Source organism: Elephas maximus, chromosome 18 (assembly GCF_024166365.1).
Source record: "Elephas maximus indicus isolate mEleMax1 chromosome 18, mEleMax1 primary haplotype, whole genome shotgun sequence".
Taxonomy (NCBI): Eukaryota; Metazoa; Chordata; class Mammalia; order Proboscidea; family Elephantidae; genus Elephas; species Elephas maximus.
In genome coordinates, this window is record NC_064836.1 from 30319880 (window position 1) to 30346800 (window position 26921).

Here is a 26921-nt window from a genome sequence, read left to right on the forward strand (position 1 = left end):
TGTGGAGTAAGGAGAATATGCTAAATAGAGGCATGATTGTCAAGCATTGAAGATTTTTCTGTTTCCCACAGGTGGGGACGGAATTGTGTCATCAGGTCACCATGAGAGACTAGAGAAATGTCTTCGTTAAGGAGGGGCTTGAATTAACCTGGGTAGCCCCAAAAGACTGTGCCACGTTCGGTGGTTTCATAATGTGAATCTCAGGGCACTCTGTACCCGATGAATGTTTCGAGTTGGATTTGCTCCCAGAAATAGACCCATTAGTCAGCTGCCAAGTGGGGGGTGGATCTCTAGTTTGCTTTGTCTGTCTCTCCCTCACCCCACCCTCCCACCCCCCAAAAAGACAAACAGGGTCTTTAGACTGCTATGGAATTGAAGGTAAAAGCCATTTCCATTTGGTTTTGATTTATTGGGAAGAGTTAATTGGACTCCCATCGTGTGTTTTTCCATTCTTGATTGATTTTGAAAGTAGACAAAGTCCTGATGAAATAGGAACATACTGCTTTGACATATACTTGCTGCTAGTAAAAAGGAGCACTGGGAGGGAGGAAGGGGCCCCAAATCCCCTCTGAGTTGGGCTTTTTTTTTTGGGTCTCTCATACAATTCAGAGTGCCTAGTGTGGAGGAGCCCTGGTGGCAAAGTGGTTAAGCTCTTGGCTGCTAACCAAAAGGTTGGTGGTTCGAACCCACCAGCTGCTCTACGGGACAAAGATATGGCACACTGCTTCCGTAAAGATTACAGCCTTAGAAACCGTACAGAGCAGTTCCACTCTGTCCTGTAGGGTCGTTATGAATTGGAATCAACTGGATGGCAATGGGTTTGGTTTCTGGGTTTTTCAGTATATGTATGAGGGCAGTGGTGGTTCAGTGGTAGAATTCTTGACCTCCACACAGGAGAGCCAGGTTTGATTCCCGGCCATTGTGCACCTCATCCACAGCCACCACCTATCTGTCAGTGAAGGCTTGCTTGTTGCTGTGATGCTGAACAGTTTTCAGTGGCACTTCCAGACTAGAACAGAGTAGGAAGAAAGGCCTGGTGATCTGCTTCCAAAAATTAGCTAGTGAAAACCCTATGGATCACAACTTTCCCATCCTATTGTGCTGACCCAAGGGCAACTAACAACAGCAATATACGTATATTTCAAACAAAAAGTCACTCCTTTGGCCGACCCTTTGGTTTGTATTTTTAGAGTTTTCACTTTTGGAATAGGACTAGAATTCTAAATCTGTAATCGCGGAGATTCAGAAGACAGCAGAGGACTCAAGTTTTCCAGCCTCGCAAAAAGCAATACTTTTGTGTACCCCGTGGGCATGCACCCTCTAACTCAAACTAAACCTGTTGCCCTTGAGTCAATTCTGACTCTTAGCAACACTGTAGGACACAGTAGAACTGCCCCTAGGGTTTCCAAGGAGTGGCTGGTGGATTCGGACTGCTGACCTTTTGGTTTGCAGCCAAGTGCTTAACCACTGTGCCGCCAGGGCTCTGTGTACCCTCTGGAAGAGCCTAATTCTCTGATGTCTTATTCATGCTCTTACTTCAAATCCCAGTGGCAGTCTAAGCAGTGACATTAGCTCCCACCTGCTGCAGTGTGGGAGACCATGTACCTGCCAGCTGCATGTAGGGTGGTGTGATCTCAGCTCCCTGGCCCCCACAAGCTAAAGGCTTGGTGCTGCCCCATGCTGAGTTCAGGTATACTGTCTGCCCTTATTAGTGAGTCAATTAACTGCGCCCCTTTTTTTCTTTGCCACAGACCATAAAGCCATGGGAAACGCAGAGAGTCAGAATGTTGCGCATGAGTTTTATGGCGAGAAGCACGCCGGCCTGGGGCGCAAGCACACGTCTCGCTCGCTGCGCCTCTCGCACAAGACACGGCGCTCACGGCACGCCTCCTCAGGGAAGGTGATCCACCGCAACTCCGAAGTCAGCACCCGGTCCAACAGCACCCCCAGCATTCCCCAGTCCCTGGCCGAAAACGGCCTGGAGCCCTTCCCCCAAGAGGGCACCCTGGAGGACTTTGGGAGTCCGATATGGGTGGACCGCGTGGACATGGGCCTGAGACCCGTCTCCTATACCGACTCCTCCATCGCTCCCAGCGTTGACAGCAGCATCGTCCTCACCGCAGCCTCTGTGCAGAGCATGCCAGACTCGGAGGGGAGCCGGCTCTACGGGGATGACGCTACATACTTGGCTGAGGGCAGCAGGAGGCAGCATCCCTATACCTCCAACGGGCCCACTTTCATGGAGACCGCGAACTTCAAGAAGAAACGCTCCAAATCTGCAGACATCTGGCGGGAGGACAGCCTGGAATTCTCACTCTCTGATCTGAGCCAAGAACATTTAACAAGCAACGAAGAAATCTTGGGTTCCGCTGAAGAGAAGGAGTGCGAGGAGGCTCGGGGGATGGAAGCTCGGGTGAGCCCGCGGCAGCCGAGTACCTGTCAGCGTGCCAACTCCCTGGGTGACTTGTATGCTCAGACAAACGCTGGGGTGACGGCAAACGGGGGGCCGAGGAGCAAACTTGGAGGCTATTGCCGGAATTTGGTGTCTGATATCCCAAATCTTGCGAACCGTAAGATGCCACCAGCTGCTGCTGAAGAGGCTGCTCCGTGCAGTAATTACAACACACTTCCCTGTAGGAAATCACACTGTCTTTCCGAAGGTGCCGCCAACCCACAAATTAGCCATAGCAACAGCATGCAAGGCAGAAGAGCAAAAACAACTCAGGTAAAGTGACTGGAACTGGTTCCAGTATTTCGGAGACGCTGCATGGCTTTCTCAGGGCATGACTTTGCTCTCGTAAGACTCGTCTTTCGATCAGCCTTTAACCTGTTTGCCTGGCGGCTGCTGCAGCAGGTGCTGCTTCTCGGAAGCATTGTCTCTCCAGGTCCCCCCTCTTATAGTGCTGTGGTTAAGGGGTGGGGATTAAGGAAGGGTGCGGTGGGGGGGTGGTGAAGGGAGTGGGAATCAAGCTGGTAAGTTCAGATCAGGAAACTGCTTCTAACTCACTTCTTGAGCAGCATCTCACTCAGTCAGAGCTTCCTTAGGAGCGGTCCTTTCAGTGGGCAGATGGGCATGGTGGGTTGTGGGCTCTGGGAGTTTATTCCCTCAGCCCAGCAGGTGGGAAGGGGTTGGTCGCAAGCTCTTCGAGGAGGCATTTTTAATTCAGGTGGGGTGTGGGTCATTTGTCCGCCTCTCTTTTTCTCAGCGGCTGGCAGCCTTTCTGCCTTACCAGGAGCCATTTCAATTTCCTGTTCCTTGCATGGCTGGCCAGCCTTGTCTCCAGAGGGAGGTATGGTGGAAGGAATAACCTGGGTGGGTTCCAGTTCCTGCTTTCAGCTGGCGGGTTCTTCGACCTTGTGCAAACCCTGGCTTAGAGTTGTCCTCTGAAAAACGGAGTTAGGGATGCTCAGCCTACCCGTTTCGGGGTCTAGTGCCTGAGAGAGTGGGTGTGCGAACATTTAAAAAGATTTCTTTAATGAAGTCTCTTGCCAATGAAAGGAGGACCCGTTACCTAAATTAGTAATTATAACTAATAGGCAATCAAATGTCCATCAGTTGTGCATGCCTCGGTCACTGTCTGGGACTGCTTTCCTATAGAAGGGAAGTCTTGGCTCGTGCAGAGGTTGGGGAGGTGGTTTGCATGATGGTGCTTCTAGTGAAAAACCCGGATTGGGCCCATTTGTCCTGAAAGGCATGTTGGCTACCTGGGCGACCAGCAAAGAGCAGGTGCACTCTGACCTCTCCATTAGGGGATGGTGCTGTACCCTTGACCTTGCTGCATTGCAAGTCAGATCATGGGGGTCTAAATATAATGGGCAGATGGCTGAGCAGTTGGTGGTGGGGTTGGGGGAGCAAAGAAGATTGTCACTAGACTCCAGGCCTGCTGGAGGGCAGCTTTTGCTGATGGTGCCAGAGCTCGGCAGTCCCAAGTTGAATTCTAGCTTCACTTTTCTTACCTGATAACTTTGGGCGAGTTACATAAGACTCTCTAAGCCCTACTTTCTTCATCTGAGAAATGGGAATAATAGGTTATTTGAGAGTATGGAATGGAATAACTCCTGTGAAGCACAGTGTCTGTTTCATAGGAAGCAGTCAGTAAGGTAGTAACGGAAGTTGGTAGTTGTAATTTCCATCGTTTTAGTGACCTTGTATTAGGCAAGGGCCCAGGAGGAGTCGGCCGTTGGTACCAATATCTCATGTCATAGAAACAAAGACGTTCAAAAGGCTGAATCTGTGTTTTGGGGGTCAACGTGAAGCTTGCATCTGAGGCACTAGTTGAATTTTTCCCCATCCCTTTTCTGAAGCGAGGTTGTATGACAGGGTGACCCTGTGCTCCTCTGCCTAGCCCGTTAGGATTACCCCTGCACTGGCTGTTCTGCAGGTTGGAGAACTGGGTGGGTAGGTAGCCTCTGAAGTGGTCACCTGAGAGGCACCCGTGGCTCTGTCTGGAAGGCACAGGCAGGTAGGCGTTGCAGGTGTGATGCAAAGAGCTGGTCTGCTACCTCTGGCAGGTGGCACAAGGTGCATGGGCTTGCTGGAGCCTGCCATGGCTTGCGCTGCTGCTGGAATGAGGATAAATGAGCACAGTTTTTAAGGAAAATTTGGGAGAGGCGCCTGGATGTATTCTGCTTCTCCGTGTCATGTGTCCGGCACTGGGGTTGGCCTGACCTCTGCTTTGCCTCACGCCCCACGGATGGGGGCAGAGCCCTTGAGCCCATGGCTCCCACTGGGAATGTGACAGAGCAGTTCTGCCTTCACGAGCCCTGCCACGGAAAACTCTCCCTCGTGATTATTACACAGAATTTCCTTTCTTTGGTCAGTGCCTTCTTAGCATTGGTAATACATGGCAGTGAGGTCATCAGCTCCTGATGTCTCATAAGCCACTTCTCTGCCCTAACGAAAGGCGAAGCGCAAGAGACTTGGCATCACGGGACGTGCATTTGCATCCTGGCTCTGCTGCTGGAACCTGGTGACCTTGGGCAAGTCACTCAATCTTCTTGTCCCTGGGAATTGTGCCAGTCCCTGCCTGGGTCATTAGGAGAATCAAGTGGGATCATGTGTATGGATGGGTTTTTTTTTTTTTTTTCCTCGAAGAGGAAGATAATTCTATGTATTTATTTATTTTTGTGGTACCCCTCCCCCCGTTTGTCTATTGTGCTTTAAGTGAAAGTTTACAGAGCAAATTAGTTTCCCATTTAATGGTTTCTACAAAAAATGTTTCGCGACATTGGTTTCATTCCCCGCAATATGTCAGCACTCTCCCCATTTCTGTCCTGGTTTCCCCGTTTCCTTTTGTCCGGGCTTTCTACCCCTTCCTGCCTTCTCATCTTTGCTTTTGGGCAGATACTGCACCTTAGATCTCATAAAATTAATTGTTCTAAGGAGTACACTCCTCCCAGCTGTTACTGTTTATCTTATGGGCCCGTCTATTGTTCGGCTGGGAGGTGGTCTCCAGGAATGGCGTCAGTTCGAAGTCAGAAGGGTGTCTTAGGGCCATAGACTCGGGGATTCCTCCAGTCTCTGTCAGATGAGTAAGTCAGATCTTTATTGTGAATTTAATTTTTTGTTCTGCAGTTTTTCTCCCACTCTGTCCGGGGCCTTCTGTTGTGATCCCAGGCAGAGTGGTCGGTAGTGGTAGGTGGGCACCATCTAGTTCTTCTGGTCTTGGGGTCATGCAGGCTGTGGTTCGTGTGATTCATTAGTCCTTTGTGGAAGCATTTTGTGGGGGCTTTTTCACGCTGACTTATTATGTTCAGTGAGGTTCTTTAATGACTTGAAACAAGCCCCAGAACTGTGCACAACACTATCCGTCTGCCCACGCTTCCTTGTCTTAGTTTGTTATGTTCATCCAACGCGTTTCTTGAGAGCCCCTTATGTCCCAAACAGTGTATTTTAAGAGGCAGTGGGTGTGGAAACTTCCTTGAAAAGAATTCTTTTTCTTTTTGGTAGAAGTTTTTGACCCAGGGGACCTCTTCAGCAGGCTTGGATCATAGATGTTAAAGTCTCCTCATCTGCCCTGATGATGTAGTTGAATCTGTAATTGTCCGGTCGGTGGTTTTACTTGCCAGAAAAAGAGTTCCTGGTGGACACTTGGCCCAAGAGCATGGCCTCTAAGCCTGGGAGAAAATATCTTTTATTTGAAATAATGTGAATGCTTAGTTTGATTTGAAAATGATCAAAAAAGAGTTTTTGACTATTCTTCCTGCTTTTGTATCTGTTTAGTAGTTGGGTGTGTTTCTAAAACCTGAGGGTGATGGAGTTCATATTTTGTCTTCTGCACTCGGTTTGTAATCAAAGTGTTGGTGGTTTAAACTGTGCAGTGGTGCTGTAGAAGAAAGGCCTGGCAGTCTGCGTCTGCGAAGGTCACAGCCAAGAAGACCCCCTGGAGCAGTTCTCCTCTATAACACATGGGGTCTGGGGTCTCCATGGGCCAGAACTGACCTGATGGCAACAGGTTGGGTGGTTTTGGTTTATTAGGTGCCACGGTGTCTGGTACACGGTAAGTACGCCAAGGTTACTTAATTTGTGTATTTGAGCATGTGTGTGTGCTCATGGGCCACACATAAACGTGTGCATTGCAAGTCAGTCTGTAACACATTTGTCAGGGGCTTCGCTCATACTGGAGCCCTGGTAGTGCAGTGGTTAGGAGCTCAGCTGCTCACCAAAAGGTCGGCAGTTTGAAACTACCAGCCGCTCCTTGGAAACCCTATGGGGGCAGTTCTACTGTGTTCTGTAGGGCTGCTGTGAGTCAGAATTGACTTGATGGCAATGGGTTTTGGGTTTTGGTTTACTTATACTGGAGCCCTGGTGGGGCAGTGGTTAAGAGTTTGGCTGCTAACCAAAAAGTCGGCAGTTCAGATCCACCAGCTGCTCCTTGGAAACCCCATGGAGAAGTTCTACTCTGTCCTAAAATGTCGCTATGAGTTGGAATGGACTCAGTGGCAGCGGGTTTGGTTTGGTGTTTTGGTTACTCATATTACTTGAAGCAGAGTTTGCGTCTATGGCTTTCTCTTGAAATGTGTAATAAGTTGCCTTTTGGATTTAATTGATAGCTAGCTAATTTTTTGGCCTGAACTTTATGCTGTTGTCATTCCTAAGATCAACAGAGAGAGGAGGAAGTGGCCTGGTAGTTCTGAACTCCAGCAGATCTGAATTTGTGTGTTCTAACTCTGTTATTGGAGTCCTTGGGTGGTGCTCATGGTTAATGTGCTTGGCTGAAAGTTTGAAGTTTCAAGTCCACCCAGAGGCACCTCAGAGGAAAGGCTCGGCAATCTGCTTCTGAAAACTGAGCCACTGAAAACCCTATGGAGTATAGTTCTACTCTGACACACATGGGGTCAGCATGATTCAGAATTGATTTGACGACAGCTGGTGGTTGGTTGGTTGGTTGGTAGGTAGCTGTGATCATTACAGTTGTGTATAAACTTGGCTGGGCCATGATTCTCAGTGGTTTGGCAGTTATGATGTACTTTGGCAGTTGTAAAATGATGTAATCACATCCATGATCAGATCTGATTTAAAGTGATCACCTCCATGATGGGATCTGCTGTGAGTAGCCAGTTAATTGAAAGGGAGTTTCCTGGGGCTGTGGCCTGCATCCAATACAGGTGGACTTTCTGGCAAGTCTTTCCAGCTTGTGCTCGCTCTGGATCCTGCAGCTGGCTTCTGTTTGTCTGACCTCTGTCTGGTTCTTGGGACTTGAGCTAGCAGCATAGCTGCTGTCTTGTCTGTTGATCCTGGTATTCGTTGGCCTCCACAGCCTATAAGCCAGGGGAAACCTCCAGTCTGACCCACAGAGTTGAGATTTTCCAGCCTCTACAACTGCATGGGCCATTTTTTAAATTTAAATCTGTGTATATATATTTTGCTTTATTGGTTTTGCTTCTCTGGAGAACCCAGCCTAAGACAGTAGCTCTGTTATCTGCCTATTGGTTGTTGAACGTAGGTGGGTCCCTGTGCCCACATCAAGTGAGGCTGATGTGAGGATCACATGAGGGAGTGAAGGTGAGGCTCCCAGCAGCATGTCTGGCACATTGGGAGATGTGCGATAAGTCCTGGTTATTAGTCATGATGGTGAGATTTGGCTTAAGGTTTTGGAGTTCAGCACTCCTGTGTCCCCTGTGTCCCTGAGACGTTCCAAGATAGAGAGCTCTGCCATTTGATGGAGCACCCATCTACTCTGCCTTTTGATGCAGCACTCATCTATTCTGCCATTTGATGGAGCACCCATCTATTCTGCCATTTGATGCAACACCCATCTATTCTGCCATTTGATGGAGCACCCATCTACTCTGCCATTTGATGCAGCACCCATCTTTTCAGCCAGGTTCTATGTTTCATTTGGCTTGGAGCCTTTGGGTGTAACTTGTGAGGAGAGCTTCATTCATCCACTTAGGAGATGAAAGAATGCGGAGCGGTTATACTGAATACGTCCCAAGGAGCTGCAGCTTCGGGGATGCCCCAGCCAGATCCCCTCTCTAAACTCGTAGCTGGGATGTGGTGCTCCCCATTAGCTTTATGTATTTGCCTTAGTGGTTTCCCACCTCTAGCATTTCCAGAAATTTTATGCACTGTTATATGAACTAGAAGTGAGATAGAGTAGCGTTCTCAACCAGAGCTTATTGTTGGCCACTGCCTGGCTTTCATTTCAGTGTGATTTAGAGTCATCAACTCTTTGGAATTACAAGACCCTCACGTGTCATCCCTCTGCCCACCCATGTTACTTTTCCAAGGAAAGGAGCAGATTAATGAGATGAGGTGACAGGGTCTCAGAACTGGATTGAAATTCACATCTTTGACTCACTGACTAGGATCCTTCTTTCTGAGAGCACACCCCCAAGCCACACTACCTCCTCATGCTTGAACAGGTTTCAGCTCAAGTGTCCTTAGATTATAAGATCAAAACCCTCAACCCTGATACAGAAGCAAAAAAGGACGTGGTGGCTGAAAGAATGTAACAACTGCCCACTATAGCCACTCCTCACTTATTGACTATCTCATTATCTGACATTTTGCATTTAAGAAAATAGTAAAAAAAATCTACTATCCTACTATTTTGTGCACTAGCAACGTATGCCTGGCAGTAATGAACACCGACACAAGGCGAGAGTAACGCTGGCTGTGATGGTTAAGGTTATGTGTCAGCTTGGGTAGGCCATGTTTCTCAGAGGTTTGGCAGTTATATAATGATGTAATTTGGCAGTTATGTTATGATGTACTCATCCTCCATTTTGTGGTCTGATGTGGCCATCCTCCATTTTTGCATAACAACCTGGTCTTTGGAACCTAACCATATCCATGAGTGTGGAGTGGGTGTACTCTAATCCAAAACAGTGGTTGCTGAGAGAGATAAACAAGATAACTTCACAAGGATCCATTTCTGATACTTTCTATCTTTGATACTGCAGTGCAGTGAATTACTTAATATGGCCCTTCTAGCTGTAGTCTTTTTGACTCCCACACAGTGATTGAGTGAGACTATGCAAATAAGGTGCTTGTGGCCCACCAAGGGGATTGGACAAGTTGCTCCTAATGCATATGAGGTGCATGGAACCCTTGTGGGGGTGGAGCCATACAAATAAGGTATATGAAACCCTAATGGGGGATTAGTCAGTTTTGCCATCCCTCTAGGCTTAAAATGAACCATCCTAGAGGCAGAAAGGGGGGAATCTCACTACCACCAAGAAACAAGAGGCAAGAGTGAAGCATGTCCTTTGGACCCAGGGTGAGTGCTATACTGAGAACCTTCTAGACACAGGAGACAGCTATAAAACCAGAGATGACACGAGACAGTGAGAAGCGGCAGCACAGAAATGGCAGCAGTAGAACCAGGAAACCAACGACAGGCAGTGCAGTGGGCTTCCTGGACCATGGAGTGAGGTGGCTACGGTAGCTGTGCCGACCCATGGAAACCCACAGAATGAGAGAGCCGAGTGCCTTCGGGCTTAAGCTTACTGGCGAGTGGGGCACCTCCAGGCATTTATTGGCGGAGCCAAAGAGCTTTGTAACACTTGCCCTAGCCAGGCAGAGGCCAGGCCAGGGAGCTGAGACGCCGAGGGCCAGAGAGAAGCCTGCCTGTGAGCATAGCTGAGAAGAGGCTGTCCTGATTGAAGAACTGTATCCTGAGTCGTTCCTGATCCTGAATAGTAACCTGTTACTTCCCTAATAAATCCTATAATCGTGAGTATTGTCTGTGGGTTCTCTGTGGCCATTGCAGCGAACCCAGTAGAGAAGTAGAGAGTGCTGTGGGAGGGATGGCAGGTGTCAGAATTGGTGAAAGGGTTGGAGAGTGGAGGTGTGTCTGTCCACTTCACAGGGATCAGCCTTAGGCTGTTGGTGCTGATAATGATTCTCTCTGTCCCCCATGTGAAGTTGGAAAAGGCCAGACTCCTCATCATGCCACTTTTACGGATACCTAGTGGGAGAGTTGGTGATTTTAGCAAGACAAAGTGTGCAGCGTTGTTAGGAGAGAATCTTGGGTTTCTAGAAGTGTTCTGTTGACGTTTCAAGATTTTGTTTTCTTTTACAAACTTAGCTGCAATGGCTTAGAGATAAGTGTATTTCCTGAGCTGAAAATTGACAAAAGACATTCAGTTGATTCTTAGCCTTTGGTCACAGACTCCATTGTGAAGTGGGTAAAAAACGTGGACCCTTCTCATGTTAGGGAAACACGTGCACCACCCATTTTACATATAGTTTCCTGGGATAGGTGGAGCCCCGAAGTCCCTCCAGAGGCTTCTGGTTAAGAACCTCAGTTTAATTCTTCGTGAAAACAAAATTTTCATGCAAAGCCATTAAAAAAAAAAAAACAAACAAAAAACCCTCTCCTTCCTTTCTCCTGTGTCTAGTGTTTGATGCTCCTTTTTCACTTTCTTCTTTATCTTTTTTTCTGGCATCTAGGAAAGCTATGAGATATTTCTTTTGGAAATGATCCCATCAATTTTCAACAAGAATATCCCACTTCTTTGGCCCAGGTCATTTTTTGGGGGTGGTGGGAAGGTGGATGGGTAGCTGAAGGATGGTTTATGTCAACAGGTGTCAGACTTTTTGCCGTCAGGACCCTTTTATTCTCTTAAAATAATTCCTGCTCCAAAGGGCTCCTGTTTATGTGCGTTATATTTATAAATATGTATCACATGATAAGTTAAAATAGATTTGAAAAATACTTAATTCATTTTAAAATAACAGCAATAAACCTATTAGTACATGTCCACATAAATAACTTTTAATTAGGCAGACCTTATTGAAAATATCTCTGGGACCCCCAGAGCACACTTAGAGACCCCCTGACTTGTGTTAATGGAAGTTGAGAAAGCTCAGTCCTTTGAAAATCGCATTCTTAAATTAGTACCCGAGGAGAGGAAAGCCTGTGCCGCCCAACTCAGGTTGTGTTACAGCAGTAGTGTGGTCGTTGGTTTCGGAGCCTGTCCTCGGAGGAGGAAGGGCTGGAATCGGAGCTGAGAGCCTCTGAGCAGAAGCGGGGGACCCATCCTGATGTGACCATGAAGTTGGCCTTCCGTGACGGGCCGATGCAGTCTCCACGGGGCTCCAGTCGAGAGCATAGAAACACCTGACAAGCTTCTCATTTTGTCATTGAGCCTGCTTTGCTTTGGGCCACACTCAACATGATGTCTAGTTTGGGCCATAAGATAGCCTAACATATCTCTTACCTTCTCTACTTTTAAAAAAGTTGAAGAAAAAAAATTAACTCATGTGAAGACTGGTTGTATTCACGAGCGTCATCATAACCGTGGGTTGCTTACAGGTTGTCAATCAATCTAAGTCTTATAGTTTGAGCTCATTTCCCACCTTATCTTTATTTGAGTGCAAACTGAATGTTTAAAATCCTTAACCTTTAAACCCAGCTCAGACACATTCATGAGAAACAGTTTTTCTTGTTTTGAGATTGTGGTTGAAAGTGACAACACTTAATTCATTCCGTGAAGTGCTTGCCACGTGCCAGCTGCTATTCTTAGCCCCTGTGATCCATGAAAGAGAAGAGATCCCTGAGCTCATGGAGCTTGTTGAGTTGAAATGGGCTTTTGTGTGGAAAACAACTAACATAATAAATTATTGGCTGTGGAAGAAAAGAGCAAGGTGAGGGAGATCAGGCAGCGGGGGACTGTGGGTGGCAATTTCAAGTATGGTGGTTGGGTTTGGCCCACCCCAGACTTTAGTAGGACTTGGAGGAGGTGAGGAAGCTGGGTTTTGGGTTGTAAGGTGGGAGCGTGGCCGGTGTGTCTTGAGGACGGGTAGGAGGCCAAGGTGGCTGGAGCAGAGTTGGGCAGGGGATGCTGTGGAGAGGTTGGCGTGGCAATTGGAGGAGGGAGAGAGAAGGGGGAAAAGGAAGAACTTGAGCTGAGTCTTCAAGGATAAGTCCTCCTGGAAGCAGGAAAGGTTGGGAGCATGCACTGGAGGGAGTTCGTCAGTTGCATCGGTGGGTAGGACACACCCAGGGCGCCAGCACTGCTGCGGGACTGTAGTCTCAAGAGACCATGACACTGCTTTTGGAAATTTACGTAGCAGTGGTGTGTGGGATGGAGTAGCGGGGAGGAAGATAGAAAAGAGAGAGAGAGATTACTCAACTAGGGATGTTGCGCTAGGAAGGGAAGAAAAGGAGCTAGGTATGTGACATCTTATGGCATAGCAAGAGGAGAGAGTCCCTGGCTGGTGCAAACAGTTCAGCACACTTGGCTGCTAACCAATAGGTTGGCAGCTCCAGTCCACCCAGGGCCTGATGATCTACTTCCAGGGGGGAAAAAAAAATTGAAAACCCTCTGAACACCTTTCTACCCTGACGCACACGGGGTTGCCATGAGTTGGAGTTCATTCCATGGCAACTTCTGTTTGTTTGCTTAGCAAGGGGAGGGGAAGGAAGACTGCAAGGTTCCAGGCACATCCAGAGAAAAACAGACCAAAGGAAAGGAGGTGATTCACTTAACTTAGATATGAAACATTCGCCAGACAGGAATTACCTGAAGCAAAATTTTAAGCTTTTGCCAGCTTACTTCTGTGTCCCTTTTTGGCAACAGTGAAACTTGGCTTCGTGGTTGTGAATTGAGAGGCATGGTGAATCAGTCCCACTGAGAATCATTAGGGAGAAGGGAATGGGTGTTGGAAACTTAAAAGGGAGGAGAGATTTTGCCCTGGGAAAGGAAAAAGAGGGAGAACAGAGGTGGTTTCTAGAAATACTCCAAAGGGAGCTGGGATCTCTGTAAGGCGGGGCTAATAGCAGGAGGCTGAGGAGGTAGAAGTTACAAACTTTAGGATTAAAAATTCACAAAGGCACTGCCCATCTGGGTCGAGAGTCCCCCCCGCCCCCCATGCCTTAGCCTTAGAATGGTGGGAAACCAACACTATGCTATGTCTAGCAAATCAGGTCTAGCCATTATTGGTAACGTTGCCCATTAGTTATTAATTTACAGTGTAAAAATCGTGACTGTCTTCTCTGTTTATTATGTTGTTTTGTGAATGTGAAAATAATTAAAAGGTATTTCATGCTCATTTATACCAGCCTTGGTCTGATTTTCCCATGAGACCCCAAATTCCTCAGTTACAAGATTTCATACTGGATCGGGAAGCTAATAACTGAGCCAGGTACTGCCTTCTCTTGGGATGTAAGCAGTAATTATAGTGAAGAGTTTTGAGCAGTGACGGTGTGCCAGACACAGTTCTAGACAGCTCTCCTGAGTTAACTCCTTCAGTCTCACAGCATCTTACAGTGTATCCCTTAGACACTGTTGCTAACCTCATTATACAGTTAGGAAACTGAGGCACAAACTAGTTAAATAACTTGCTTAGAGGCACTCTTTGGAAGCCCTATGGGACAGTTCTACTCTGTCCTGTAAGATCGCTATGAGTCAGAATTGACTCGACAGCAAGGGGTTTGGTTTTGGTTTTTAGGTGGCGAAGTGGTTAAGTGCTCGGCTGCTAACCAAAAAGGTTGGCAGTTTGAATCCACCAGTCGCTCCTTGGAAACTATGGGGCACTTCTACTCTGTCCTATAGGGTTGTTATGAGTGGGAATCGACTCGACAGCAGTGATTGGCAGTTTGAGCCCACCCAGCGACACTGTGGAAGAAAGGGCTGGTGACCTGCTTCTTAACTGTTACAGCCAAGAAGACACTATGGGGGCAGTTCTACTCTGTAACACATGGGCTTGTAACCAGTCAGAATCGACTTAAGGGGAACAAGTTCAGGTTTTTTTGGTACTGAGATTACCAAGAGAGGTATGAGAACCAGAGATGCTATTTTGGGTGAGGGGTTGTGTGGGGGGGGGTACTTATATTTTAGGGGGTAAGAAGAAGATGATAGACCAAAGGAGGAACATTTTAGAGGCAGAGACTATTCTAATTGAAGGCTTCTGCAGGTCATAGTTTCCTTACCCCACTTTGAAATTCAGTAAACTCTCCTGCCCTAATTCAGCTTCTCTGCACAGCTGTAATTAAAGCTAAACTCTATCCATCAGGGATTTTAAACCAAGTGACCAACAAAACAGTTTCCAATTGCGTTCACATTGTAACTGCAAGTGGCCATTTGCTCCTACTGGTCCCTGAATTGTGCTGGGGCCCTTGCACTTTGTGGCTAGTTACCTTTACAAAATTGTGTCCAGACATTAACACAGAAAACCCATCCCCAGAGTATTTGTAAACGCCATGTGGGAACAACTCCAGTCCAACCTCAGTATATCATTAGCCTACACTCAGGCTGGGTCATCTTGCAGTTTTCACGGGAGTGAAAACAAAGCTGGAATTTGCCTCTTGGCTCCCCGCCCCCACATTTTAGATGGGAGCTCATTGAAACTTTTGTTGCCCAGCTCACATGGCTGAGAAAACTCCTGCCTGGTAGCTGTTGGCTGCTGGGGGCTACCGTTGCCCACTCGTGCATCCAGTAGGGGAGGGTGTATGTTTGTTTTACTAAACTGTCAGTGCAGTAGAATCTGATGAATACACTCCGAAAATCTGGTTTGGGAGGATTTATTTTGGGAGAGCAGGATTTAAGAGTACCCCTGTGCAAATGGTTAACACACTCGGCTGCTAACTGAAAGGTTCGAGGTTCCAGTCCACCCAGAGGTGCCTTGGAAGGAAGGCCTGGTGATCCACTTCTGAGAAATCAGCTGTTAGAAACCCTGTGAATCACAGTTCTACTGTAATACGTATGGGATCGCCAGGGGTTGGAATCAACTCAAAGGCAGCTTTTTTTTTTTGCACCCTCATGAGTGTGGCTTACAGTCAGAGCCTCTGAGGTAGAGTGTTTCTGCACGAGATCGTTTGAGTCATTTTCAGGAGGTCTCTCTGGGCTGTGAACCATATTGGGAGTTATTTCTTTGTCTAGCTCAGGTCCCTCCGTTTCCCATGGTCTTTTCCTGAGTTTCTGATTAAGACTCATTATTTGGTTAACTATTCTAAGACAGGTCAGCTGCTGAGACATTACTAACTAGATGAGAAGGGATATACCCTGGGTTCATGGCAAAGGCAGCAGAGGCCCCCGTGGGAGTGTTCCTTGGTGGCAATCTTCTGGATTCCAGTGCTGCTGGGAAGAGGGGGGAGGTTCAGCAGGTACTTCTGGGTGTGGGGAGAATCGAGTTTCTCAGGTGTGAAGTGTCCTTGAGGTTGAGGTGGGTAGGAGGAGGAGCCCTTCAAAAAGATGACAACCAGGACAGCTTGCATCATCATGAGGGGAAGAAACAGCAGTCTTGTTGCCTTTCTTCTGAGCTGTGGGAAGCTGTGTTAGTGTGGTGTGCATCCCTGGCATCTGAGAATGATGGCATTTGGCATGCAGCCTTGGAGGGGGCTGGTGTCTTGCCAGGAGGATCCCAGAGCCTCTGCGTCAGAAGCACCTGGCTGTGGTAATCATGGAGATCCTCCAGCCCTATCTGAGCGTTTCCGGGGTGAGCGGAAATCTGGATCCACTACCACCAGTTGCCGTCAACCTGATTCCAGTTCATAGCGCCCCGTGTGTGTCATAGTAGGCCTGTGCCCCATAGGGTTTTCAGAAGCAGATAACCAGGCCTTTCTTCTGAGGCACCCCTCGGAACTGGAACCTCTAATCTTTTGGTTAGCAGTCATGCACGTTAACTGTTTGTACCACCCAGGACCCCTGGGAATCTGGATGGCGTACCCCGACTATCGGTGTCTTTCCTGCAGTAAAGTTGGAGATCGCTGGCACATACATAGGATGTGGGGGCCTCTCATTGAGGACTCAGGTGTGGAGTACTTCCTGTGGCGGGTCATTGGTACTTCCCACGATGTTAGAGCCCTGAGCTGGCTCCGTAGGTCCTGGGCGTCGAGGTATTTGGGACATGCCAAACCTCATGACTGCATAGGGGCTGGGTCGACATAGCACCTGTTTCTGTATGGGCTGGGCCACGTGTTACTGGAGGGACATGTATGTGAGCCTGATTAATCACCCTTGGGACAAGGAAGCAGTCGCTGCTTGGATCACAGATAGGAGAGCATCCCCCAGTGGTTACTCCGGTCTGTGTGTGCCCCAAGTGTACAGATTGAGGTGGGCAAGGGCCTCTGACCTGCAGCAGTTGCTCCTTTCCTCACTGAGGTGTCTGTCCCAGAGTTGAGCACAGGCAGCCTGAGCCATTGCGGGGTTAGGGTCCCAGCTGGCATGAGCAGATGTTCAGGGCTCACGATGAGGGTGAGTATTCAGGTGGTAAGTCAGTTTACAGAGACACATAAGGGCGCTCCGTGAAGAGACAAAGGGCTTTAGGAGCGTACTAGATTATGAAGAGATTATGCTTGTGAGGTTGGGTTTCCGCCTCTCTTTCCTCCACCCTCCTCTTTGCCTCCTCCGTCCCCTCCCCTCTACTTTTCAGGTTTTGGCTCTTTGGTGGGCAAGTCAAGGCAAATCCGTGAACAGTCACTTAGCCTTTCCTGGGAAAATTAGAAGGAACACTGTTGGTAGATAAAGGATAAGGCATGGCGTTGAGTGTTTGTTTAGACAGAATCTGGTCCAGCACTGTCAGCAGCTGAGTGATGGGACAGCCGTGTTCTAGTGGAATAGGTACTTGGTTTATTTTCTTTTTTAAGTTTATTGTGCTTTAGGTGAAAGTTTACAACTCAAATTAGTTTCTCATTTAAAAATTTATACACATATTGTTTTGTGACTTTGGTTGCAGTCCCTGCAATGTGACAGCATTCTCCCCCTTTCCACCCCGGGTTTCCCATGCCCAATCATCCAGTTTTCCTGTCCCTTCCTGCCTTCTCATCTTGCTTTTGGGCAGGGGTTGCCTGTTTGGTCTCGTATATTTGAATCAAGAAGCATGTTTTTTATGTGTTTTTTGTTTTATAAACATGTATCATCCTTGTCTGAAAAGTGGGCTTCAGGAGTGGCTTCAGTTCTGAGTTAGAAGGGTGTCTGGGGGCCATAGGCTCGGGGGTTGTTCTGGTCTCTGTCAGATCAGTAAATCTGGCCTTTTTTGTGAATTCGAATTTTGTTCTACATTTTTCTCCTACTCTGACTGCAATCATCTGTTGTGATCCCTCTCAGAGCAGTTGACGGTGACAGCCGGGCACCATCTAGTTCCTCTGGGCTCAGGCTGTGATTTATATGGTCTTTTAGTCCTTTGGGAGTCCTGGTAATGCATTAAGAGCTCGGCTGCTAACGAAAATGTTTACAGTTTGAATCCACCAGCCTCTTCTTGGAAACATTATGGGGCAGTTCTGCTCTGCCCTGAAGGGTTGCTATGGTTCAGAATCAGTGTGATGGCAGGCTAATATTTTCCTTGTATCTTTGGTTTTCTTCATTCTCCTTTGCTCCGGATAGGATGGGACCAGTGGATGTATCTTAGGTACTTGGAATCATGGATTTTGACCTCAAATCTGCCACCAGATTTTTGACCTTCTGAGCCCCAGCGTCTTCATCTATTAATCCAGGAGGTGGTTTTAAAAGGCCTTCCTGTTCCAGAGCTCTGGGAATTACAAGATGCCTGTTGCTTTGGAGTCCCTGGGTGGTGCAAACGATTAATGCACTTGGCTACTAGGTGAAAGTTTGGAGGTTCGAGTCCTCCAACAGGCACCTTGGAAGAAAGGCCTGGCAATCTACTTCCAAAAACTCAGCCACTGAAAACCCTATGGAGCACAGTTCTACTCTGACACACATGGGATTGTCATGAGTTGGAACTGACTGAATGGCAGCTGGGGTGTTGAGTTTTCTTAAGCCCTCTGGCTCTTGGGGATCTAAACTCCATTTGAAATAGGGTTGATCTCGAGAAGCAAACTCAGCTATCTCTTGCTGCCACCAGCACCCCCAACCCCTGCTTTGTTTCATGCCTTGGTTTGAAGTATTTTCATCATCCACTTAGTATTTATTCATGATGAATGTGAACTTGAGGGCCCACACTTAGAACTGACCAAGAGACACGTGTGGAGATGCAGGCACGGTCCCTTTCTGGGTCTTCTGTGGAACAGTATTAGTTTGTGGCTTGGTTCCTTCTGCCTCATAGCCCCTCAGCAAAGGTATGAACCCAATGCATTCATTTTTATGGTAAATCAGAATTTCCTGTTACTTTTTACATTACCATAATTAGCTACTTATGGGACTAAAAGCTTAAAAAAAAAAAGTTTACACCCCCAGAGCACATATTACTCCGCTGTCCCTTCTGTGACAGACTCGTAGCCGCATTCTCTTCGTTTGAGGAAAATAAGTCTTGTTTCTCGTGCATAAGATTGTTGAGCTGCTGCGTCCAATGTCGCTGTCATCATGCTCTCTGGATTACTGTGGTGGTGGTGGTTGTGTTCCTTCCAGTCATTTCTGACCCACAGCCACGGTATGGGACAGAGTAGAACTGCCCCATAGGGTTTCCTAGGCTGTAATCTTCAGGAAGCAGACTGCTGCTGCTTTCTCCCACAGAGCGGTTAGCAGGTTCGAACCACCGACCTTTTGGTTGGCAGGCAAGTGCTTCACTACTGCGTCACCAGGGCTCCTTCTTGATTACTACCATTATTTAATGATTGTTTATGGAAATGCCTGCGGCACTTTTGTTTTAAGATCCTGACTTAAGAACAGATCTGTCTGTCCCGGAAATGTTCGGCTGGAGAGCAGGGGTGGTGGTTTGGACCTTCCAAACGATTTTCACTTGGGAATTGATACCCCAGCGTCCTGGCAGCTGCCCCAAGCTGTCACTTGGCCCAGGGGCAGTGGGGAGCTTCCTGCGGGCTCCTAGCATCCTGGCTTTGAAAGGGCAAGGTAATTGGAGAGCCCACGGTGGAGCTGTGGGCCCCGTGGACTGGCTCAGCACAATGCCGAGTGAGAGGCTGCTTGTTTTCCAGACGGGAAGCCGAGGAGAGCATGAGGGTTCTGGCTGTTCCTGAGACCAATCCTTGCTGGGTGAGTGGGCGAGGCGCACCAGCTGTCTTTCTAGTCACCACATTATAAAACGGACTCCTGTGCGGGCCCTTTATGAAAAATAAAAAGGGATCAGCTGTAAAGACCTGGTTATGTATTGCGAAGCCCTCCCTCTCACTAATCAGCCTGTAGCATTTCCCGGAATTCTGGGGCAGCTGATGAGGGTGAGGGTGCTGAGCCGCGTAGCGCTCTCCGCATGGCGCCAGGAGGCTCCCAGTAGCTGGTTTGCCAGTTCGTTAATTATCTCAGTCAGACAAATGATAAGGCCTTTGGAGTGGTCCTTGTTTCCTTTCTATCTCCCGAACATTTCACACTGGTCGCATCCGTGCTGGGATGGCTTTGCCCTTGCTGAGCGACTTTGAGGGCGAGCTGGGTTTGTGGGGGTCAGTGGGTGAGGGGTAACTGGTCCAGGAGAGGTGGGGAGCAGCAATGCCTCGTGGTGACTTGCTGCTGCTGAGCCCGACCCGGGTAACAGGACTCAGGATCACTTCTCGTGTGATGCATGTCTTCTTTCTCTCCCTCTCTGCTCCCAAGGATGTCAACACAGGTGAGGGCAGCGAGTTTGCTGACAGTGGGATTGAAGGAGCCACCACCGACACGGACCTGCTCTCCAGACGCTCAAATGCCACCAATTCCAGCTACTCGCCCCCTGCCGGCCGGGCCTTCGTGGGCAGCGACAGTGGCAGCAGCTCCACCGGAGATGCGACCCGCCAGGGGGTGTACGAGAACTTCAGGCGAGAGCTGCAGATGAGCACCACCAACAGCGAGAGCCTGGAGGAGGCCGGCTCTGTGCACAGCGACGAGCAGAGCAGCGGCACTCTGAGCTCGCCCGGCCAGTCGGACATCCTGCTCACAGCCGCGCAGGGCACGGTGCGCAAGGCCGGTGCCCTGGCCGTCAAGAACTTCCTGGTGCACAAGAAGAACAAGAAGGTGGAGTCGGCCACCCGGAGGAAGTGGAAGCACTACTGGGTGTCCCTGAAGGGTAAGGGCTAACTTGCATGCTGGGTGCACCGATTCCAGTGATATCTTACTGACTTTCTTCAGTCAAGCTAGGCAAGCATGTGATGTCTGTGGTACTCAATGGTGCTCTGTGTGTGATGGAGTAGAACTATCCCATAGGGTTTTCTTGGCTGTAATCTTTATGGAAGCAGATCACCAGGACCTTCTGTGATGCTGCTGGGAGGGGGGGTTCAGAGCGCCAACCTTTGGTTAGTAAATGAGCGCAGACCATTTAGGCCACCCAGGGACCTTATCCGATGTCTAGATGCCTAATATATACAGCTGGTTCTCATGACAGCTTTGAAAGACGAGATCCACGTGTATTGTTTGGGATCATTTAAGTTAGTAGAGTACCACTGAAGGTAACTGTTTTGGAGGGAAAATCATTGAATGCAAAGTAAGTGCTAGTTTTAGGTTAAAAGAAACGGCAGAATATCTCTAATTTCATAGGATTCCATTTAGTGCTTATTTGCACGTCTGAGCATCGTAGAGCCCCTGGGCACATAGGGTCCAAGTTAATGCCCTTGGCTGCTAACTGAAAGATTGGAGGTTCAAACCCACCCAGAGCTGCCTCGGAAGAAAGGCCTAGTTGATCTGCTTCTGAAGAACCAGCTGTTGAAAGCCCTGTGGAGCACAGTTTTACTCTGACACGTGGGTGACCATGAGTTGGAGTCTGCTCAATGGCAGCTGGAAAAAGCCGTCATATATTTGTGAAAAAGTCAATCACTGTTCTGTAGCTCAACTTTGTTTATGTGCATGTGTATATCACTGTATTTTTGTTTCATTAATGATCATGATTCTTTTATGTTTCTATTCATTGTCATTTTCAATACATTTATGAGGTCTGTGTCTATATTCTTGCACAAGTCTTGGTGGTATAGAGATGATAGTACATTTGTGAGCTCTGTGATTGAAAAAGAAAGATATTTCTCAAGCTTACATGATTTTTATCACAAGCTAGATTTAAAGCAGGGTGAGTGTATGGAGGATAGGGTAGATTGGTTAGCAGGAGAGAAGGAAGGGCACAGGAGGAAGAAGCCTGGGCTTGCCAAGCAAGGTGACTAAAGCAGGTGATACTGGATTTCACCAACTGGGGTGGAGTGCCTACATCCAATCCTAGAGGCACAGGGCAGCCTAGAGGTCAGCTCAGTGAGGTGAACACAAAGCCTGTGCAGTGATGTTCAGGCCAGCCCCGTGAGACAAGCCAGATTTGGGGGCCCCATCACTAATGGTGCCAGCTGCTGCTTCAGAGCCTGGAGAATCAGGAAGGGCGCATGTTACTTAGAATACAGGCCTTGCTGCATGTCACAGGGTCTCCCAGTGACAGTGCCTGGGGCAAGATAGAACTTGATTTCCCTCCTACCTACGATAGGTAGGCTGCCTAAGGTCTTTGCTATCATCTTGTCCAGGGCCCAGGTTCCTTCTGTCTAGTTGCTCATTTACCCCTAGTTCAGCTTGTTAGTCTGTATGGTCAAGATGAGTCCTTGGGTCGCGCAAATGGTTAAGCACTAGACTACTAACTGAAAGGTTGATGGTTTGAGTCTACACAGAAAGACCTGGTGATCTACTTCTGAGAAATCTGCCAGTAAAAACTCACAGTTCTACTCTGACACACATGGGGTCACCATGTCAGAGTCAACTCCACGGCGACTGTTTTGGTTTATGGTCAGAATTGCCTACCACCAGGTCCGCGTTCCACTCAGCAGGAGCAGAAAATTAAAGAAATGGAGAGCATATCTCTTTGCAGTGAAGGCCAACCTGGGATTTTGAGGAAACACTCTGCTTACATTTCATTGGCCAGAAATGTGTCAGACCTAGCTACAAGGGAGGCAGGGATAATTGCCTTACTCCTGGGTGGCTTTGGGTACCACAGAGCACTGAGTGTTCTATTTCTGTACAAGAAAGGGAAGATGCATTTTGAGGAACAATCAGCTGTCCACAGATCACTCTTGATCTTGTAGGGTAGCTTCCCCTTCTGCCATGTGGCCTGCGTGTCTAATGTTGATGCAGCTTTGGTGTAGAATGCTTTCTCTTCATGTCCAGTTTCCAGACTTGCAAGGTGGTTGTATCTTGTTCCACTTCCAAGAACGTCTTAGGAAGAGTCAGATTCTTTCTCACATCCTATTCTCGTTTTCAACGTCTCAGTGGCATTTAAGTTCAAACAGAAGTTGACATACTCGCAACCATAGTATGTTCTATGGAAAATCCCATGAAATATTGATGTTGAACTTTAAACTTTATTTAACGCCATCTTGTAGTATGCATAGAGTATGAACTAAAATTTTACCATGGATACAGAATAAGAACTTTAAATTTTGAAAAACTTCTATTCAGTTTGCACACACACCACATTTTTCCCTTTCCTGTGTGAACTGAGAAAAGAGTGTCATTTGATGGAGTGGTCCCTCTTGTGGAGTTCGATGGTCGTCCTGTGGGAGCGGTTTGGAGAACTGCTGGTGTTCTTTTCCTACGTGACCATCTTGGTTTACCTGGGAAGTGCTGCAGGTCATGTCTGAGAGGCCCTGGTCGTCCCCACTGCTCTGCTTTTGTGTGTGGGATGAAATGAAGGACAAGACCCCTTCCTCTTACACCCCTGTTCCTCCCCCAGATGTACATCCCAGTAGATACTGCAGCTGCAGTTCCCTGTAACAGCAGGTTTTAGCATTTACTTTATTCATTTGTGCTGGGTTTTTGTTTGTTTTTTTAATCTAAGACCCTGGTTTTTTCTGGTTTAGACAAGTCTGTCCGCCTGCCTGGCTGCCTGCCTGCCTCTCTCCCTCTCTTCCTCCCTCATGCATGCATTTATTCATTCATTTTTATTTTTCTGAGGGAAGAAATATTTTATTCCGTACTATTTTTTTATCGTAGTAAAATACACATGTATACCAAAACATTTGTTGACTCAACAATTTTTACATGTATAATTCAGTAACCATTATCCTTTTTCAATTTATTCTGCCATCTTGTGCTGAGTTTTTAAAAGCCTGATTGGAAGCCCACTTGCACCAGTCATGTACTTGGTAAAGACGTGGCTTCCTGGGTTTACTCCATACCTGCCGAATCAGAAGGTTTGGCTGGGGGTCCTTGAATTTGCAGTTCTTTGCAGGTGTTTTTTAGCCACACTGAATTTGAGGACAGCAGTGTTAGAAGTTTAGAATAAAAATAATGAGGTGATTTTTTTTATCTTGGACCTAGCAGAGGGGATTGTTTTGTTTCTGCTGTTCCCCTAGAGAACAAGTGACACAGGAGGCCAGTGTGCGGGCTTTTGAGAGCACAACCCAGGAGCACGTTGGAGGAAGGGAGCCTTCACTTAAGTGGTGACCCAGATCTGAATGACACCATCTGTCAGGAAACAGGCCCAGAACACAGAGCCACCGAGTCCTTTGCCGCGTAATTGTGACGGGTCCCCATTATATGTTGACGTACTCGGGGCTTTGTCACTCAAAAGCATGAATGACTAGCTGCTGACTTTTTCTTAGCAACTCATGGGTAGTGAGAAGTAAAAAGCAGAGCACCTGGGAACTGTGGGATAGACATTTTTCCAAATAATCTTTCAAATTAGGATAATTTCTCTCTTTTTTTTTATTGTGGTGAAAATATACACACCAGAACATCCACCGACATCATGACTTTCATGTTTACAACTGAATGACATTGATGACATTTTTCATGTTGTGCCAACATTATCGCTCTCCTTTTCCAAAATATTCCACCACCGTTAACATAAACTCAATGCCTCCCAATCAAAACTGTCCCTTCCCCCCCCCCCCACCCCTGGTAACCATTAATAATCTGGTTTCTATATATTTGCTTGGAAACCCTGGTGGTGTAGTAGTTAAGTGCTATGGGTACTAACCAAAAGGTTGGCAGTTCGAATCTACTTGGCGCTCCTTGGTAACTCTATGGGTACAGTTCTACCCTGTACTCTATGGCCGCTATGAGTTGAAATCGACTCGCCAGCAATGGGTATATATTTGCTTATTTCATCTAAGTGAGATCATATAGTATTTTTCTTTTTATGTTTAGTTTATTTCGCTTAGCATAAGGTTTTCACGGTTCACGCATGTTGTCACGTGCGTCAGGACTTCATTTCTCTTTATGGCTACATAATAGTCCATTGTATGTATATACCACATTTTGTTTATCCGTTCTATTGATAGAATTAATTTTTTTTTTTTTTTTTAATATTTCAATTAGAATTAGTCTCGGAAATGTCTCCATGGACAACCTGAAGGTATACAGATTAAGCTGAAGCGAAGGTCAAGGCACAGGGCTTTCAGATCTGCTGTTGCTTCCTGTTAGTCTTAAATCTTGAACAAGCTGATCATCGGGTAAAAGCTGATTTCAAACACCTGCTGCCTTGGAAATAATTTCTACAGCTCCTACGGATGATTATAAACCAGTGTCGAAAAATTTTAAACCCACAATTTGGGGAGACCATGAAATGTTCCATATGTGCACATGCTTGGATTTGTGGGTGTCCCCTAATTTATTATCCACACACTTCTTTCTTGGTCTTCAACTCTTGATGTTGCAGTGTTTCTTCTTTGATGACAAGAATCTGCTGATCGCTAGGGTGGTGTTAGTCCCAAGGATTATTTAGAGCAGGGTTTCTCAACAGCAGCACTATTGACTTTTTCCAGATAATCCCTTGTTATAGGGATCATCCTGGGCATTGTAGGATGTTTAGTAGTGTCCCATGTGGTGTCTCCCCACTCGATGCCAGTAGCGCCCTTCTCCCCACCAGGTTTTCACAACCAAAAATGCCTCCAGACAGTGCCAAATATCCCCTGGGGGGCAAAATTGCTCTACCCTTGAGAACCACTTATTTAGAAGAAAGTAGTTTTTCCCCTTTGATTTTTTTCTTCTTTGGTTTTTTTCTGTTAGCTTAAGGCATGGAAATAAGAGGTATAGACGATCTACTGTAATTTGTTAAATGTGTTCCTGAAAAACCTTGAAATCTTCAAAATAACAAGGATTATTGGAAAAACAGTTTGGGGGCAGAGTACATACAATTTATGCAATTAAAAATATGTGTGCAACTTTTTAACAATCGAGTGAACAATAATAACCCCACTAAAATATTTGCATCATTAGAAAGGTGCCTTAATATATAACAATAAATAAGTACCACAGAAAACGGGACATTAGCTTTAAAATAAAGGCAAATAGAGCTTGATGGACGTGGGGAGAAGGAAGGATTAAGGCTCTGGAGTTACGGAGACGAGGGCAGAAATGATGGACTCTTTAGCTCAGGAGCACCAGGCAGTGAGGACTTTTAAGCCGAGTCTGTGGGGACAAATGGGAAATGAGTGGGCACGGCATCCCCGTCTGCTGCGTTCAGCTGTATGTGGATCCTTTGCATCCAGCAGCTGTGACCTGGTGATGTAACCTATTACGAGCTGGAAGCAGTTACCTTTGAGCCAATATGACTTTCCCACTGATACATGCCATTTACATTGCTAATCACACATGAGCAACCTTGCTTTTACAGAAAGTCATGTTACAGCTGAAGTTGTGTTAGAACTGTGCTTTTTTTTTTTTTTGTGCTTGAGACAAAGGCTTACAAAATTAATTAGTTTTTCATTAAACAGTTAACACACATACAGATTTGTGACATTGGTTGTCGACCCCATGACCTGTCAACACTCTCCCTTTCTCTACCTTGGGTTCCTCATTACCAGCTTTCCTGTCCTCTCCAGCCTTCTCATCCTTGCCCTTGGGCTGGGGTGCCTATTTAGTGAATAGACTGTACATTTAAGGGCTGTGCAATTCACACAGAGTGTGGGCCATGCTTGTGATAAGATACTGAAAACTGACCTCGTAGCTTACGTTGAAGTTGGGAAAAAAGTCATAAAGCCGAACGCAGACTTCCCTGAAATTGGTTTTCATTAGTTGAGAGTGAGTCTTGAGCTAGGAATTGCTGTTAAAGTGAGCCAAGCCTGAAGTGTAGGCAATGATGGAGGATCTATGTTGAAGCCACCATGCCACAAACCTGTGAACGATTTCTGTCACAGCTGTCTTACTGGTTTGACAGCGAGAGTAAGTACGGGTCAGGGCTCTGTGCCGTGCACCCCCTCTTTCGGTAGGAAAAGGACATGGCTTATTTCTAGAAAAACATAGAAAAGATCTGAGCCAAAAAGTCCAGCATTCTTTTCTTATCCTTAAAACACATAAAGTCAGTATTATATTGATTTCTCCAAAGATGTGGTCAGGAAACCCAAATAAATTTTCTAGAGTTTCCTGGTTACATCTTGCAAAGACGTACTGGGAACAGGCTTTGATGGGGTGGTACTGGTTACTGATTCTCACACAGGGCTAGTGACAGTGATGACCCGTAGAACCGTATTTGCCATCACCACTGGACAAAGCAGCCACAAGATCCCCACATGCCTGTGATGATGCCTGTAATGAAACATTCCAAAACAGAAGTTAAGAAGAAAAAAGCGACAATTGCCATCAGGTCGATTCTGACTTTTGGTGACCCTATGTTTTTGGCCATGAAACAGAAGTTAAGCATCTTGAAAAACTTGTGCACGTGTGAAGGAGTTCCACAGGGGTTGAGA

At 47.0% G+C, this 26921-nt stretch overlaps 1 protein-coding gene across 8 annotated transcripts in view; it reads left to right on the forward strand.

The window, feature by feature from the left end:
• The window catches only part of TIAM1 (TIAM Rac1 associated GEF 1), a 438421-nt gene that overhangs the window by 288273 nt on the left and 123227 nt on the right, over positions 1-26921 (forward strand). For all 8 annotated transcript variants that reach the window (XM_049858598.1, XM_049858601.1, XM_049858599.1 and 5 more), the window contains 2 exons: positions 1752-2725; positions 19891-20338. In XM_049858598.1, the coding sequence (XP_049714555.1) occupies positions 1763-2725; positions 19891-20338 (1411 nt within the window). In that variant the 5' untranslated portion in view covers positions 1752-1762. The remainder of the gene's footprint in view (positions 1-1751; positions 2726-19890; positions 20339-26921) is intronic.